Below are 18,849 nucleotides of genomic sequence, written 5' to 3'. Positions count from 1 at the left end.
AGCAATACATATGATCTGTGTTTTTCACAAATTTGGAACATATGACACATTCCAACATGTCACTATGTTCCTGTGGACACTTACTCGGATATATATATTCAGAGACACCTTGTAAGGTTTAAGATCAGGGTAGACAGTGACAATCCGGAAGAGCACATCTTGTCCTGGTTTATACATAGATTTATCAGTCTGGATGAATACAGAGGTGCTCTTTGACATGTACATCAAGCTGGTCCGGTTAGAGAAGATGCGCCGGCCATCAGCATGGCCTTCCACCAGTAATTCGTAATTCCCAGAAGCACTGTTCAGAGGCAGCTTAAAAAGAAATAGTGACTCTCTGTTAGGTATCAAAAATATTCTTGAAGATACTGTTATTTAAAAAACATTTGACAAAAAGAACTAATACATACCTAAACTTGTCAATTTATGTATATTCTCAAAAAGAGAAAGGGTTTTTTTCCATGACTTTAATGCGTTATTTCAACAATTACCTGAAAATATGTTATCAGAAGCATGTTTTCAACAGACTTCCATCTAATTCAACAGATTTCCAGGTTTTCAACAAGTATCTATGCATTCATATGCCATTCACAGTCTCACACATACACACATTGTGGTCTCTCTTTTAAGTTGTTTAGAAATTTCCTGGGTTTGATATAACGGGCTAATACTCTTCTTCATCACTTTTTTGCCAATAAATTTTCCAAAAATAAAAGATCTGAAGAAGGTATGTGTAAGCAAGATGAGCAGGACTGTAAGAGAACTTTGCACTTGTTTTTTTTACAGTCTTTAGCTTTATATCCTTTGGGGTAGAAAAATCAAACACAGAATTAATATCTCATGAGGTGAGGTACTGTTTTTCAATAGCAACTTCACAGATTCTGTCCCATTTCAGTTTAATGATTCATAATTACAGCACATACTGTGACTCATTTAGAAAGTAAAATAATTATTCTTCCCAAAATCTTAAGAAATGAAGGAACAGAAATTATATATGGTTAACTTATTTTGGACAGACATTGAAGGATTCTACAGTACAGGCAGAAAAGACAGATATCACTGGCAAGGAAATTTAGACCACATTAAGATCAGAGTAATCATGCACAGGTTTCTTTTCTCTCTCTCTCTCTGTGTCTTTCCAGTGCACAGCAGAAATCCAGAGCTTATCATTCAGATGCATCGCTTCATTTCCTAAAGTTAGCTGGGAGGAATCTCAGTCACAGGGGTTGAAAGGCTTAAAGCAGAGATGCTGCAGCGCATTGGAATTTTAGTTGAGCAGAGCCTTCACAGACAACCACTGACCCCAGGGACATCCCAGCCCAGATGCTGGCTTCTATACTGCCAGAACGTCTCTTTGAAGAAAGGAAAGGGTTTTAACACAGCTAATTCCAACAAGCAGCCCTGCTGAAAAGCTTAAGAGTCACATGCTTCTGTTTGGAGTTAAAACTGTAAATCTGGAGTAAAACCTCTGAAGTTAAGACAACTAAAGCAGACAGGCTAGCATTTTTCAGCATAACATATGGAACTGAAGCACTCCTCTTGCACTGTAATGAAAATTACAGCTGTTAACTCACCAGGCACAGCACTTCAAAAATATCCTACCAAGTCCTATAAAGAAAGGCTGAATTGCTGTCAAAGCTCATTTTAACAGCGCACAGTGAGGTAACAGGCATTCACAAACATGGGAAAATGTCACTGGGTGACAAATGAAGTAGATGCAAATGTCTGTAGAGAACACATTTCCTTCTCTGTGTGTTTACCTCTACAAAGGAATCAACTACAATTCTATTCCTCTCTGCTGACTTTCTGTTTTTAAAAACAAGCCAGGAAAAAAAAAATCAAGAAGGGGGAAAAATAAAAAGGCTCTTTTTCACCCATGAGCAGGCCTATGATGACATGGGAAGAAGACACTGCCCCTTTAAAATCTGCATCTAAAATTTAATTTTATAAATCCAAAGCTTCACACTGAAATGGATTTTGCATTTTGTTCAGCTGCAGGTTTTTGTACACACATTGCCAAGAACATATGATTCACATATTTCAACACCCTCCAAATTCCACACCAAATATTCTGCAGTATGTTACAGCCTTAGCTACTGCATCTGTCAAATATTAGCTTAATATTACCTCAAATATTCATTTATGAATGTTAGTATTTCTTAAAGAAGCTGTAATCCCTAAAAAGCATGTAGGATTCACTACATGAATTCCAGGACACATTATAATCACTCAAAATCAAAATGGTGAAAAATAACCTTGTTTTGTTTCATCATTGCAGTGAACTGAACTTATGGCATTATTTTAACATGCTTGCAATTATTGTCTTTGATTTCTTCTTTAAAAATCTGTAAATGCCATTTAGAGACCTCATCTATTTTCCTGTATCTCTTTCCTATCACAAATATTGATAGATTGCGTGGGTTCCTCCCTAGATTTTTACACTTTTTGTATCTCAAAAGATCTTTCCTTCCCAAAACACCATAACAAAACTGCCTATTGTACCTTTCTTGATGCAAAGGTCAGACACAATGACGTTTGCATGGCCATGGCAGTGGATTAGGACAGCTGAGGTGCAATGTAACCCACCTTCTGTTTCGCACATCTATGCTACCAGAAACTGCACTAATATAACACCTCCACAAGGTCATTGCTACAATAATAGTAACTACTTCAGCCCCACCAACTCCTTTTCTAATATTTCTCAACCCAAATATGAGCAAGGCAGCTTTTAACACTAAGTAGTAGGAACTTGCTGCGAAAATAGTTTATCTTAGTCAAAACATCCCAAATGAATGGTATTACTATCCCCATTTTGGCACTCCTAAAACAAGAGAGAAAAAGGCCATCTCACATACTTCTGACTACACCAACCACCATCACAAGTACGTCAGACAAAGCAGCTACTGTTTCCTCTGGAAAAGATGAGGCTGAATCCAGAAACGCATCACGCACCTTCTGCTACCAGCAAATTACACTTTGGACAAAATCTAAGTCTACTGTGGCTACACAAATGAGTAAAAAATCTTACTGTTAAAAAATGAGTCAGTTCATCCTTCAGATAGCAGCAAGAGAGGGAGGAAAGTACCCTGCCTAGTTTTAGGTGCTTGAACATTTTAAGACCTGCCCAGATTATATTAAGGCACTTGTTTAGGTTTTTTTTTAATGAATGGAATTTTCTACATTTGCTGTAGTTCATAGAGATGTATTTCAACCTAGTAATTTTCATAATGTTGAGCTGCTCATTGTCACTGATTATCTATCAAATAGTTCCATATTATTTAATCAGAGACAGTTTATTTGAGATCAGAACTTAATCCCAGGATTAAAGGATACCCAGACTTAAGGATGACTTTGGTAAAACTTTTTTCCTGATATATGTACATAACTCTTTAGATTGGGTTTTCAAGATGAACGTCCAGGATCACAAATTCAGGATTCATACACAACACACAATTCAAGACACACTTTTGGGGTTTTTTTATGTACTTTTACTGAATGTGCATTTCCAAACCTTTACAAAGACTGTACATAAATGTATTTTTATTTTAGTATTTCTCAACTGTTGCTCTGCACAATTTTTTCAGCTGTAATTAGCCTTCATGGTGTGTCTAAAATACAGATGTAGCTTATCAGCCAGTAAAAAAAGCCACAAATCAAATTTCTGTGTTCAAGTTTTATGATAGTTTGTGTTGATGCTGGAAATCAGCTCCCAAATTCTGTAATTACTTCAAACAAGATGCACAGCATTTGATCTGAAAAATCCTTGATTTGGTCAGTAAATACTTTCATCTGAGACCGTGAAAATAACTGGGATCACATGCAAAATATATCATCGGCACCAACGGATGGCAAGTTACAGGGAGTCAACATTTTCTAAGGAAGGAGGAAATGAAAAAAATACTCACTACTGGAAGAACAAGAGTCCCAAAGGTATCTGAACAAAAAAGAAGAAATACCACACTGTCAGAAATCTGTGAGATTAATTACCATAAACTTACCAAAACATCAACATTATCTTAGAAGAGCAGTGCTCCTCCCCCTACACAGCTGATGGAAGATGTGAGATACCTTTTGCACTGTGCAAACGTATAAACACCAGCATACAGCAACATTACTTCTCTGTTTGGTGGGGGCTGTTGTCCATGTTCACTGCTTGAACATTTTTCTTTACATTCACAGAGACTGAAACACTTTTACGATCCATTCAACCCTCTATGCCACCCAAGTTATTTTCCATTGATTCTGCAGCCCAGGTAAAGGCTAACATTTTTAAAACAATGCACAGGATTTATCACCCTTAAGCAAAGGAGCACCTAGAATTAACCTCACTGCATTACGTCACCATGGGAAAAAGTAACTAACATATCAATATATTTGGGTTAATATAACACTGCTTTAACTGTGTTTTTAGGTAATGTGGCCTCAAATATTTTTAGAATCCAAATAAATGTCCTGTTAAACTCATTACATCATGAAGCCATTAGTGCCACAGCTCTTATCTTAATTACATAATGTATTATAGAATAGAACAGAACAGAATAAAACAGAACATTCCAGCTGGAAGGGACCTACAATGATCTTATGGTCCGACTGCCTGATCACTTCAGGGCTCACAAAAAGTTAAAGCATGCTATTAAGGGCATTGTCCAAAATCCTCTTAAACACTGACAGGTTCCAGACATCAACCTCATGTCTAGGAAACCTGTTCCAGTGGTGGACCACGCTCTCAGTAAAGAAATGCTTCCTAATGTCCAGTCTGAACCTCCCCTGGTGCAGCTCTCAAGCATTCCCACACCTCCTACCACTGGATACCAGGGAGAACAGATCACACCTCTCTCTCCACTTCCCCTCCTCCGAAAGCTGTAGATAACAATGAGAGTGCCCCTCAGCCAGATTAGAGAAACCCAAAGTCTTTAGCTGCTCCTCACAGGATGTGCCTTTGAGCCCTGTCACCAGTTTTGTCGCTGCCCTCTAGATGCACTGAAGGACTTTCTAGAACTGTGGGGCCCAGAACTGCAGAGAGTACTAAAGGTGAGGCAGTACCAAAACTGAATGCGGTGGGATAATCACCTCTCTCGATCAGCTAGGGATGCTGTGCTTGATGCACCCCTCAAGTATGTGGTTCCCCCTTTTGACTGCCAAGGCACACTGGTGACTTGTACATGTTTCTGCTGATTCCATTCAGTTAGACCTTCTTATATCTCCTAAAAAGCAATGGGTTGCTTTGCTTCTTGATCCTGGACCTAAAGGCATTCCAAGATGAAGTAATCACTTGACCTCTGAACTTCAATAAATGTTAGTTTTAGAAGTCAATGTATTCTTTCCTTTGACAGTGGCAAACAGAAGAATCTCAATGAACTGAATACAGGTTGTTCTGACTGTTGCCACACCACTAAAGGAAAAATGCTATCCAGCATGTACCATCTATTCAAATTATAAACTGGGTTAAACCAAATGACTCACATCCCACAAATTATGTTCGTGGGTAGCACACTGCAATACTTCATTCTGGTATTCAAAAGCTTCAAAGGCATGGGCAGTACTGTGCCTAAGGAACACAGTTCTTTCCACAACGTGTTTATGTTGCTGCTAAACCTGTATTTTTTTTTTTTTGTATCATCATTCTCTCCACTTGAGAAGCAACCATGCAGTCATTAACTCTTGAGGAACCCCACTGGCCTTTGACGTTTTCCAGACAGAAGTGTCCAGCAAAACACTTTTCTAAGTAGCCAGTGGAGACTGCCCCAATTCACAGTGGCAGGGAGCCCCCACACTTGGCCAAGGTTGCTTGGCACACAGGGCTACAGGACAATTATCAGCTACGGGAGAGGAAATACAAACTCCTGCAGAGTACCTGATCCATAGGCAATGTAAACACCTCTAGGTGCACTGATATATTTATTCCCAACATCTACCCAAACAACCCCATGCCCAAACAATTGCACTAAGATACATGACTTTAGTTAAAGGAAACTTACGGCTTCCTAACTCAGGAGAGGGTAAGTTATTGTTAAGTAGGAAGAATTTTTCTTAGGGAATTATATTTCACTGTAAAAAGAGCAAGATGCACAGTAACTATCAACAGAAATGGTACCAAGTTACCTCCTGAAATTTCTCTCAGTTATACACTAAAACTCTAACCCTTCTCTTGTTTCTTTCCATGTGTGAAGTAAGGCTGTGCTAAAGCCGGGGTCTACACAACTACAACCCATAATACTGTGTCACCAGAAAAAAAAAAAAAAACAAACCTTTGTCACTGCTGATAACTGGTTATTAACAAGGAATAGAAACCATTTATCACATGTGTCTGAGTTCTGTATGTATGTATCACATGGTTAAGTTCTGCTACGCTAGCTTTAATGTAACCCACACAGCTAATTACAGCAATGGCTACAGGAGTGACTTCAGTACACTGGGAGACACCAACCACAAATCTGGTATTTGTACCATAGCCCACCCCACAGAGTTTCTATTTCCATCTTTTCCCCACCAGTGCAAACACACTCATACCCACACACTGCAAGGGCAGAGTGACAAGGGGAACAGCTGCACAGTGTCCTGTACAGCATCTTCCAGCTTGCAAAGCAACCTTAACAGGGCAGGCACTTCAAAACTTTTTCATCAGGGTAGTGCCTGCTTGCCTCCACCTGTTTTGAGAACAAGTGGCATGCAAAAACCCAGAAATCTTATGGCAGGTTTCTTTCCTGGTCCCAAGGCTGTGAGATCTAACATCAGGTCTGAGCTGGGTACAGCTGTGATGCAGATGGGGAAAGAGCTAGGGAGGAGGGAGATTTATATCACAGTTGCATTTGTGCAACTCAGAAAGGATTTACCTTCTGAGGCAGTGCTAGGGAGCCACAGCCTCCCTGGCTGCTGTGATAAAGCCCAGAGCGCTAATTCCCAGCCAGTGAAAATCATAAAAGAGGCTCCAGGGCATGAGGTAATCTTCCAATTTATGTCACTACGTAATTATTTTGCTAGGAATTGAGCAGCCTGGGCAGATCTGAAATGCTTTAGCATTGCAGTGGAGCCCCCTGTCATGCAAGATTTTCCCATGTTCTCAGAGACTATCAAGCTGCAGTCAATTCCCTGGAGCTCTGCTCAACTACGCCTAGGGATGACTTTGGACATGTTCAAGCAAGAGCTATAGGCAAAACGTTTCCTTTATGCCAATGCTGAATAGCAGAAATTCACCAATTTTTCTCATCACTTGATGAATTAAAGTTGTATTTAATCATACAGCAATTTCAGGTTTGTAAGGAATTAACCATGGTCCAACAGCTAGCATGCAGCACTGCCCTGCTGCAAGCCCTGCTATCATGCAGCTGACTTTTACCCACACGCAGTGTGTAACACTTCCACATGAGATCAGTCAAGTCTGGTGTCTACTGTCCCCAGAAATGGCAACAGTCTTCTGTCTTCTTCAACACATCCCTGCAAAGAATCCCTTCAGTTATGAAATACAGGTAACTAACTCCAGGCAGAAGAAGTAGGTTTAGAAGGGAGCCCAGAACAGCTAAGCCACCTACATCAAGCACTGCAAACCACAAAACACTTCCTCCTGATTCATTCCATCTGCTCTCTGCAGCAGCAGAATCACCAGCACAAATGCAATGGGACATAGCAAATGGGAACGACCAGGCAAGTGCACAGGTCCCTGTTACAAGAGATTAGTTACTGAAAACTTTCAGCTGGAAACCACAACTTGGTTTTAGGGAGAGACAGGAAAAATTCAGTGGACTGTTCTGGACTAATCTTGAAGACGGTTAAAAAACAAACTACCAAAAATCCCAACAGAAGCCACATGAGCCTTCAAGAAAAAAATCTCTTTCCTCATCATTTGCAAAACCATTTCTTTCACAGAATTCCTAAGGCTTGTACTGTATTTCTTCAATAAATACTGCATTGAAAAAATACATGGAAATACAGTGGAAACAAATGCCACTCTCTCCTGCCTCCTTTTCCTCAGAATCCTTGGCATTTAGGATTTTCCAGTAGAAGAGGAATCAAAGACAGTGTGGGAGTGACATGTCACCAGTATAGATGGCAGGAGGAAATCGTCGTCTTTTTTAAGTATTTTTCTACCCTGCCATTTTTTGTCAGTCTAACAGTATTATTATCGATAAAGCAAATAGAAAAAATTCTATGTAAACACATGCATGTTTTTTTTAGACTTATGGAGAGCTGCACAAACAATGGTATCTTAAATTCTTCCCACTTCATGGGCCTGACCCAAACACAGAAACTTATGCTACCTCTTCTTGAGATGACACCACTAGGAATACTCATAAATGTTCCAGCTTCCACCCCTAAAAAAGGACAGAGGTTTGAGAAAAATGACTGTATGGCTTGGCACAGTGAACTAGAGCTTGTGCCAATATACATCAGTAAAGTAGCACTTCAGTCTCTCATTTACATAAAGTCAGCACTGACTGTATATTCTAGCTCATGTGGCAGTTATTGCTACAAACAAATTTTCTCACTTAAACTTTTCTACCTATGTCTTCAATCCTTCTTAGTAATGTGTGAGAACAGAAAAATTATAACTGGAATCACTTCAGATTGATTTACTGAAACGATGCCACATCTTTGCTCCAGCAGCTGTGTTCATGTATCTATCCATGCTTAGGAAATGTTTACAGAAAAACATTTTCTTTGCAGTGGCAAATGGAGTTATTTTCTACTGCTGAATCTATTTCAAAAACTCACATCATATAAATAAAAATTAGTGTTCTTCAATGTCCTTCCAGATTTTTTTTCCTATCCAAAATATATACTCTTTTTGTGGTTAAAAAAAAAAAAAAAAAAAAAAAAAAAAAAAGCAGTAATGCCAAGGCCTAAGCTGTCCAGGAAGTAAAAAACACTTATTCTTCAAAGAAGAATCAACCTGCAAATCTATTGAGTTCGCAGTTTGCTTTAAATACATTATATTCCTCATCTATCATGCTAAATCTATCACCCAAATTAGCACTGATTAGCTATGCAAATAGCCCAAATACAGAGCTTGAGCCACTGCTGTTAAGTTATGGCTCAGTTTGGACCAGATGACAGACGGAGGGGCAATACAGCACTCAAACACGGAATAGGGATTGCCAGGGGACGTCAGCATTCAGGCTGACATCCAAAGCCAAATGAGGCCAACAGGCCTGTAGCAAAGAGGTATAACTTGCTCCAAAAAGCCTCCTAAGGCCTGTCTGCCAGCACTACAGACATTTCCCTCCACAGCCGCTTCCCACCCTCCTATTTCCTCCACCCCCTATCCTTTTCAATCGTTTTTGCAAACCTGGAGGCTAAAAGCACTCTGAAATTGTAAAGGGGGAGAGAGAGGGGCAAGGTAGCCGTGCTGCCTATGGAGAAAGATGTAAAGAGACAGGAGGAATAATCTAAACTGGACCAAAGTTTATCACCTGAGGGCCTGGTCAAGCGACTGGGCATCACAGCCCTAGAGGACAGAAGAAAAGCAGAAGAGGTGCTGTCCTTCCTCTTCTCTGCCCCCTGACCACAGCATTCTCTGTGTCTTTCCACCTTACATGGCAAAGGAGTCATGGTACCCCCTTGCTTGTCCCTTCTACTGATTCAGCCATTTTTCTCTTGTCAGCACTGTCAGATCTACCCTTGAGGAAAACCACCATCTCCCACCCTCTCAGACCAACAGATACTGCCTATGGCTGGGCACCTCTTCCCTTGCCCTGCCACATCCATGATCCCTTCCCCAAGCAAGTAGCATGTTTCCTGATAACTGGCCCTTTTTAAACCTAAAGCACAATTCAGACATGTGATTCTTCAGTCAATCTTCTGAAGTCAACCAACCAACTCCATGGGTTCTACTACTATTACCACTTTCAGCTGAGTAGACAGAGACCAGCCAGTTGCAAGAACACGGTATTTAGAAAACATTCTCTGGTTTATCCAAGACACTGCACAATGGGTAGGAAAACAGAACAGCTTCATATTTGCAAAACTAAATAATCTTTGTAATCAGAGACCTTCTGAGAGCTATCCAGGCACTACCATTGCTTAAACTCAAGTACAGCCTCTTTTCAACTTTTTCCCAAGACAAACCTAAGAGCCATCCATGGACTTCTAGTCATGCATATGACATTACCACTGCCTACCATACCGTAACAACTATACTGCCATGAATTATAAATTCACAGCTGTTAAGAAGGCAATTCTTGAATACTACACAGGAAACGTTCTTGATATCAGATCCAGTCTATGAAACTATATAGACAATTCAGAATAATCTCAGACTTAAGCCTTTTACACAACTAAATGTGAAATACATTTCATCCCCTTGGTGACTATATACAAACACACAGGCATCTGCACATCCTGCTTTCAAGGCACTACTGGTCACCATTACTATCCACTCTGATGTCCATGAAATAAACACAGACAAAGCCACTATTAAGGCAATTTAAAGCACCTGCAGTTTTTATTCCAACTTAAAACACAGGAAAATCACATTAAGACAAAATATGGCTAAGCCTGTACATGCTACACATTTAGCAGTATTAGTACTACCCTCATCACATCAACTGCTGTAACTGGAGCAAAATTTCAAAGTCAAGTCACTTCTCAAACTCATTCACTGCAAATAATGCATTCAGAATCTATTGAAATTTCTGCTTAGAGGGAGTGAAAGAAAGAGGTTTGTTTTCATATTGGTTTTCTTCCATTTTCTGGAACACATTCAAAGTTAGTGATGACAAAGCCACATAACTTTCTTGAGGCAACAAAATTATTTGAATATATAAAGGTATTACCAGAGACTTCCCTCATCAGTAAATAAAGGCAATATAAATCCCTAACCATACAAAATAAGCACCTGGACCTCACAGCTATACCTCCAGGAAGCTGAAAAAGTGGTCTGTCACTATAACCATGTTTTCTACGCACATACTTACTTAGACTGCAGTGAATGTAGGTGAACCAGCATCACCTCTTGACACTTGCTATTCAGTCTCTGCTGACAGGATCTCAACTCTGCCTTCACAAACAGGTAGTCATGGATAGCACAGCATGGAAACCAGCAACACTGCCAGTGCTGACAGACATGAGGGTCTCATGAAAAGAGAGGTTGCCTCTGTATAACTGGAAACTCCTGAATTTCCCAACTGCTTGCTGCCTCCGCAGGTACTTCTATAACTCAGTACTTCAGCTTGGATCTCCTTCTAACTAGACACCACTAAGGACATCACCTTAGACCCATCTACTGTTAGCTCCCACTCTTTTCTCTTTGAAGCTACTTTTAATGTACCTAATAGTACATAACAGGTGTATAGCACACTTCTCTTGATACTTCACCCCAGTTCCTCCCATCTCTCCTCAGATGCTTTCCAGAATGCATAAGAGACTCCCAGGGTCAAACCAAAGTCTGTCTGGCTTAAGGTCCCATTTCCAGCAATGGTCAAGTGTGGATACAAATATGCAGCTAGCAAGAATCTTTCTTGCTTCTTTCCAGTCCTGTGAGATATTTTTCTCTCTCACAGAAGATATTAGTAGAGTTCTATAAGCTATGAACACCTGCAACCTTGCAAAGCTTTGTTTACGGTACAGTAGGAAAATATTTTGACAATGGATGTTTTAGGATTTTAGCCAATCACCCCAAGGGGTGGCTGATCCTTTGACCAATTAGACTATGAAGAAAAAGGTCTATAAAAGAGTTGTAAAATAATTAAATAAAGGAATCTTGCTGCACATTGCCTGCCTGCTGGATCTCTCTTCTCCTCCCTACCACCGCGGGATACCACGACAGTCAAGGACAGACATCTGAAGAGCGTAAAAACCGAACAAGTACACAGTGACCCTTCCTGGGTACTCTTCCCAGCCTATGCAATGTGTGTGTCTTTATACTGGGCCAACCCTTCACGGACTTTTGTCTTGTAAATTTGTGCAATTGTGTTTTCCATCCACAACAACTGGGACATGGAGTTCCACAATTTATTTTCATCTCACGTGAAAGCCCATCTTCTTCTGTCAGGTTTGAACTTGTCTCCTGAGAGATCTCCGATCCTTCCCTCTGCTTTCCCTGGCATTTCTCCAGTTGGTTCACAGGCTCGATGATGAGTGCCAAAAATCAAGCACAGCATTCCTCAGGATGCCTAATTAGGCTGTGAAGATTACTAGAATAATTTCTCATAGCTTACAGAAAATACTTCTGTGTATACCTTTGAGTACAATATTCACCTTCTTTTTTGAGCACCACAGTATTATTTACAAGCCTTCACCTTCTGTTACCTTTAAACCACCACCCCCCCATACACACATCCCCTTTCCTGCAGGACTGCTCCTGCACCTTGTTCCCCATCCAATAAATGCATGTTCTTTTATTTGTCAACAAAAGCAGAATTATGCACTAGTTCTAGTGATCACACTCCAGTTTTTCCTCTAATCATTTCTGGTATTGCCAAAATGCATTCAAAATCTAATCCTTTCTCCCAGTGTCCTTACCACCCCTTCACTAACCTAATAAATATTCTCCCTTTTTAATTCATGTCAGTCATACTGAACAATACAGTTTCAGGGCAACTCACTTCCTGTTTGAGAGTGAGCCACTTAGACTTACTTGAAGACTATTTTCCATCCAGCCACAAACATATTAAATAAGAATTTCATGCTGTCCCTGCCTCCCCAGCTGGCTTGTCAGAGTGCCAGGCCAGACTATCAAAAGCCTTAGTAAAATCAAAATCTAACAAAATCCTGCTTCTTCTCCACGTACAACCTTTGCCAACCCATGGTGCAATACATTTTATTTGCAGGTTTTCAATCTTCCAGAACCTCTCTGTTCACTCACGCTCTCAAAACTTCACTAGCAGATTTAAAATTATTTCAGTCAATTCCCTAAATATTCTACAAGTAATTTTATCAGGCCTAAACACCTACTTTACCAAAGTACTCTTAAAACTGTTCCTCCCCTTCTGTTATTTTAATTCTTAAGCCTTTTCCATGACAGTTGATCTTCTTAGTGAAGCCTGAAAACTTACTGCCTCTCAGCATCATTAATCATCAGAGTAGCAAGCCACAGAAGTAGCAACCGTTCTCATAAGAGTAGCAAGCCACACCCTTTGCTAGCTTTGTTGCTACCAGTATGTTATTTAAAAACCCTGCCTTACTATCCTTCACATGATTTCATACTGTAGGTTTGGCCTTACCAATTTTGTTCTTAATTACCCATGTTACTTCTTTAAGTTCCTTTGTAAACTGATTTCATTTACAGTTTCTACATACGGTTTTCCTTCTTTCTGTTGCTTTTTTGGCCAGTTTAGATCATGTTTAGTTACTTCATTTCTTTCCTTTCTGCTCTGTTAATGTGTACTTATCCTTTTAGTATGAATCCCTCAGGAATTTTCACCCTTTGCTTCTCTTGTTTCTGACAGCATGTTACCTACCAATTCCTGTTATTAATAGTCATCACTTCTTTTTTCCCTAATTCACAGCCTTTAGTTTGCTCTTCTCTCTCCTCCCTTTACTAAAAGCTGCAAAGCCCCTCCAGTTCACAGTAGCAACAGGGAATCGCACACTAGGGCATGTATTCCCTCGTCTGTATGAGTTGCCCCACTGTCTCCATTTCTATTTTATCCTACCCTTCTGAAGGTACTGTGAAACAGCCTGTAGTGCTCAATCTGCCACACCCTCCCTGGCTGGGTCTCGACAAAGAACATGGTGACCAGAAAAGCCTCATGTACAAACACGTAAGCCTTGAGTAACAGAAGGACTCTTTCCCTCAAATCTCAAACAGCATCCAAACAATAAAAAAAGCTCAATTACTGGGTGGGATCACTACTCCTATATTTCTGCAAACAATTAATGGGCCTGTCAGCAGGATGGATTCAACAACAGGCACAGAAACCTGTTGGGTTTTGTTATGTTCTTGGGTTTGTTTTGTTCTTTTATGTACTCCAACAATGTGAAAGCCCGTAAGAGAGCACCTTGTTCTCTACTACCTGAGTCATCTCTGGGTCCAGCCCCAACACCTCCTTCCCAAAAAGTTTTCCTTCATTCTGATTTTGCATAGGTTACGTGCATGTACTGACTATTTAACAACTTATTTTTCAGGAGGCACAGCTACACATACTTTTGGATATGGAGGTTATGGATGCAAGATCACTGCTGCAACTCCTACTCTCTCACTGTTTGGCTTTTTAGGCATTGATGAAAAATTAGGCAGAAAGGAAATGTTCCACTAAACTGCCAGCAAAACCCTTCACCCCACAGATTATCAGCACAGACAGCACAGTCCCCAATAACTCAGTTTATACTGACATAAGGTGCAGAGACAACTCAAGGTTACTAACAGGGATTGGCGGTTTTAGGCCATTCATTCCCATTTAGGTGTTACTTTACAACTTACTATTCCTAGTGCTTCTCACTGTTTCTCACACTGACATGGTCAGAATCATATTATTAAGTGTGTAAAACATGCCTTCTGGTAAAAGGAGATTTTCCATTGTCTATATGGAGGATCACTACATGTCTGAGCTTGACAAACATTCTCAATATCATGCTTCATAAATCCTAGCTGAGTATTTACCATGCTCTAGCTCAGTAACCTCTGTTAACAAGTAAATGTACTCCTCTCCAGAAATACAGAAAAGCAGCATAAATTAATTAACACGTACAAGTAATTTACAAACTGTGCACGTTGCTGTAAACCAAATTCTTCAGTAAATTCACATAATTTTCACTCAGCATGCCTTAAATACATTACGTTGTACCTTAAATACCAAAAAGCTCTAACTAATTAATCTTATTCTTTAGAATTAAAAACATTCACACTGTTGGGCAAGTGATGACACCTCACCACACGCGAAAGCTTTTATGAAAACAAGTTTTGTTTTCCAACTTATATGCTACTTATTCTTTCCAAACCATTCTAGCACCAACACCGAAAATACTTTTCAGAACCTCTCGCAATTAAGGTATAAGGTTGCTCATACACTAACACACACGGCAATGTCTGGGTAGCAAACCCTGTAAGAAAACACCTCCTGCCAATTCATACTACATCCTTATTGTTAATGACTGGATAAATATGCATGGCAAGAGTCACCCTTCACTGCAATCACTATAGATCAAGCTATTCATGCAGGGAATTTAACTTATCCATCTGCTATCACCATAATTTCTTTTTTGCTATTGTTGACACAGAAAACCCAAGAGCTCCAATTGCACACCAGCCATCGTTACCCTCCTCTTCAATCAGGGCGAGGATCTTTCTGATACCGCATCTCCACAGAAAGTGTGTCAAGGCTTGGTACAGCGCACACAAACAGCTTCAGTTAGTGCTTTGTGTTCTCCTGGAGTCTGCTCTAGGAAATGGAAACCTGTTATCTCCCGGTGACGCATTCTTTTTTTTGGATTATGCTTGCTCACACAAAGTTTACCTGTAGCAGCAACCTCCCCCTTGCAAACATTTAGTTGGTTTGTTTTCACTATATTAAATGTAATTAACTTAACATCTGTACCAAAATATTGGTCCTAAACAATCTCCTTTTCTATACGGTACATTTGGATTCTGGAATACCGAGCCAAGCTCAAAATATCTTTAAATGTATGTGCATGCACACTTTCTCCTTCACTCCAAATATCCTCTAGCCAGTTATTAATATTTATTTTCCCTTTGTTATATAAAAAGCACAATAGTGATGGGAACCAACCTCCAATGCTGAAGTGTTCCTCTAAGGATTTCCCAAGAATCACTCAGATATAAAAATTTCACTTCCAGCAATATTAGAACAGTAAATGTTTTATCAACCATCAGAGGGCAAACACTCTATTTCTTATAAAAAGCAAGAATTATATTATAGAAATTAAAAACATCCATGCCTCTAATACAACAAGGTCTTCTCATGGAGCTAACTCAGAAACTTAGACCAGTATATGCATCATATTGAGCCACTGGCTAGAGAACCGGGCTGAATCATTAATTTAAAGGCAACTGCAGAAGCATTTGCCAGACAGGTATGTAATACCTCTTACACTTAGGTACTTGAATGAACTTGGCCTGCCAGATTAAACATCCCTAATAAAAACTGTGTCCTCAGCCTGTCCTATGTCTCCAGCATCCGATTTCCAATTCAGTTCCATCAGCACAAACATTTGCACATCGAACCAGGGAATCTGTCTGCCTAAAAAAACATCCAAACAAAATAAAAACTTTATTTTTCAGTCAGATCAGTTTCTCAGAGCAGTTAATCCCCTGCTTTTGCTGTCACCATGCAAGGAAAACTACAGAGCATAATTGAGCCAGGTTAGGCAACAGTGCCACTGAATGTGCAGCCTAACCTAGGTAGGTATTCAGTGACAGATAAAGCAACATTTTCTGGGCACTAATATATGCAGCAATTATGTAATTTAAAGAAGATTTTGTGTGCCTGGAGATACGCTTGGGTTTTTTCCTTCAACTGCAACAGCTGGCTTGAAAGGCTTTAACAAGCCATAATAGTCACAGCCTAAGCTCAGCTGTAACAATACCACTTCATACTTTATTTTAAGATTGTTGTGTTCTTCAATGAAAAATTTAAAGATTTATGTTCTTATTCTGACAAGCTGCTTTTGCTTCTCTCTGACAATTTGCTTTCACTCTGAGTCAGAACTGATCCACACCTGTAGCACCTTTGGATACACGTCTTCAAGCCCACATCCTCTTTTACAGGGCAGTTCCCTTGCTCCTAGCCCTTAACAGTTTTGCTTACATATTAGTTCACAGAAAACAAATGACTAACAGATTATATAACCTGACTAGAAAAGAATTGATGGCCACATACTAAATGTTAAGAATTTTGCAAGAGGAAATACACGGTATGCTCAGCATTCTCTTCTGTTTCACTTACCAAGTAAAAAAGAATTGAAAAATTAAAGATATATTTAAAAGACAGGAAAGTATTAGAAGTTAGTAATGCACTATAGCACATTTGTCCTTTTTCCTCACTGTATCCAGTCTGATACAGTATCATACCTGTTCCTGATAACCCACCATTCACTCTGACTTCAGCAGCTCCCAGTGTCAAGTACTATTCTGTGTGCTCAGAAGATAGAGACAGCCACATACTTTCAGAAGCTTGGAATTAGCAGTTGCTTGTCTGGCTTTTAATGTTGAGAAGGACAAAAACAGACAGGTTGAAACTCATGCAAGGCTCACTGAATTCTATGTCAAAGCAGAACAGAAGCAGGAAATAACAGCCAGTATAGTTAGTGGAAGAAAAGGAGAAGGCAATTTATTTTCTTTTTAAAACTTTGGCTTTCAAAAGAAAACAGCAAAAGTTAGTTGGTTTAGGTTTGTTTTGGTTCTCTATCAAAATTTTTTGATCTGCTCAAATGCACTCCATCACGCCCAAAGCCTCAATCTCCTCTACAGGCTGTGAAGGCTTTGAAATGAAGGTGTGATGCTTCCAACTAAGGCATCTACATTAAGACATTAATAGAAGAATTACACAAGCAGTAAAGAAAGTGTCTTATAGCAGGGTAGATTTTTCAGTACCTCATGCTGCCCTCAGACTTGCTACTTCTAACAAATAAAAAGCAAGAGTTTAGATGTCATTTTTATTGCCTCATACTAAGAGCAGTGTGAAAGCTGGACTATCCATACAAAGTATTTTCTTTCTCATGACGACAAATCTCAGGCAGGACATCAGTATGCTTCTGCTGCCAGCTACCTTTCTGAAAAGGAACATTGGCCAGGATATCTTAGCTCTTCAGAACTCCCACCACATCCACTACCCCTGCTTGGTGGCATAAAGTAAATCAGTCTCTTCTCAGGTCTACTTATCTTCAATTCCCAACCCCTCCACGATTCAATTCCTGATCCTTAAAAATGCCTGTTTCTTCAAATGCATAGAGCTTCCAAGTGTCTGGCAGAGTCATCTTCACTTTCCTATGGTCCTCAGGTTGTTTTTTTCTTACGGCATGAAGAAGCAGCTCCAGTTGCTGTATTACCTTGTTTTTTCCACCCATTCCATTCTCCCACATGCTTCCACTTCGCACCTTAACAAGTTACCAGTAAGCAACTCTTCCTCTACTACTAAAGTGGCCCCACTACACTGACCAGAGTACTTGCTGGTACCTCAGAAATCCCACATCCATCCCACTTTGCTACTATACCATGATTTTCAGAATTTACTGAGAGTTAGCACACCGAGGCAATCACTCATATCCAGCTCAGTTGCCCAACTCCAAACAGAGCCAGCAGTGTGCAAGGCTGTTTTCCCATAGCGACTCCTACTCGGTAAAATAAATTCCCTATTTTAGTACCATTTAGAAGCTGTGATATTTTGGGAGGAAGAAAACATTTCTGTGAGAAGGCAAACTGAAAAACTTCCAAACCAAGTCCATTCTTTTTCTTACCTTTCTCGAAGACCATTTCCCTGCTCAAGATAGTCTCGTTATCTCTGATCACTTCTCCCTTTACGGTGACCTGTGCTGGGCTGTCCGGCAGCAGAGCTACCCCAACAGTAAGGTTTGCTCCAGGCCTGATGTTCCAGGGAACTGCCACAAGGAACGTAGGTCTGGAAAGTCCAAACAGGCAGAGGGAGAAAGGGCAGGGAGTGAAACACACTCTCAAAAAAAGTAAGCGCGTCCACGTAAAGACATGCGACACATGTCACCAAGGTCCTCTGCTGCTCTCCGCTACGGAGGCTGGAGGTGATGCTCACCCCCGCGTGCTGCGGGTGCGCAGGACGGGGCACGGGCAGCGCTGCTCTGCCCGCTCTCGGCACCGGCTGCCAGGCGGGCGCCAGGGAGCCCCGGGAAGCGCTGCGCTGCCCGCGCAGCCCCCGCGCCGGGCGGGAGGGAGGGAGGGAGGGAGGGAAGGAGGGTGAGGCGTCCCGCGCCCCAGCCCGTCCCGGC

General features: G+C 40.5%; 1 protein-coding gene across 2 annotated transcripts in view; it reads right to left on the bottom strand.

The window, feature by feature from the left end:
* Positions 1-18,849, bottom strand: part of CD109 (CD109 molecule) — a 70,609-nt gene that overhangs the window by 51,666 nt on the left and 94 nt on the right. Inside the window, exons 2-4 of one of the 2 annotated variants that reach the window (XM_048298359.1) lie at positions 18,349-18,509; positions 3,906-3,934; positions 85-315 (exon numbers count right to left, since the gene is read on the bottom strand). In XM_048298359.1, the coding sequence (XP_048154316.1) occupies positions 85-315; positions 3,906-3,934; positions 18,349-18,509 (421 nt within the window). Of the gene's footprint in view, positions 1-84; positions 316-3,905; positions 3,935-18,348; positions 18,510-18,849 lie in introns of those variants that run through there. The other variant, XM_048298360.1, reaches the window with a different exon arrangement.

The sequence above is a fragment of the Corvus hawaiiensis genome, chromosome 3, assembly GCF_020740725.1.
Source record: "Corvus hawaiiensis isolate bCorHaw1 chromosome 3, bCorHaw1.pri.cur, whole genome shotgun sequence".
NCBI classification, from domain to species: domain Eukaryota; kingdom Metazoa; phylum Chordata; class Aves; order Passeriformes; family Corvidae; genus Corvus; species Corvus hawaiiensis.
Note: the sequence above shows the minus strand (reverse complement) of the source record. Positions and strands in the feature narration are given on the sequence as shown.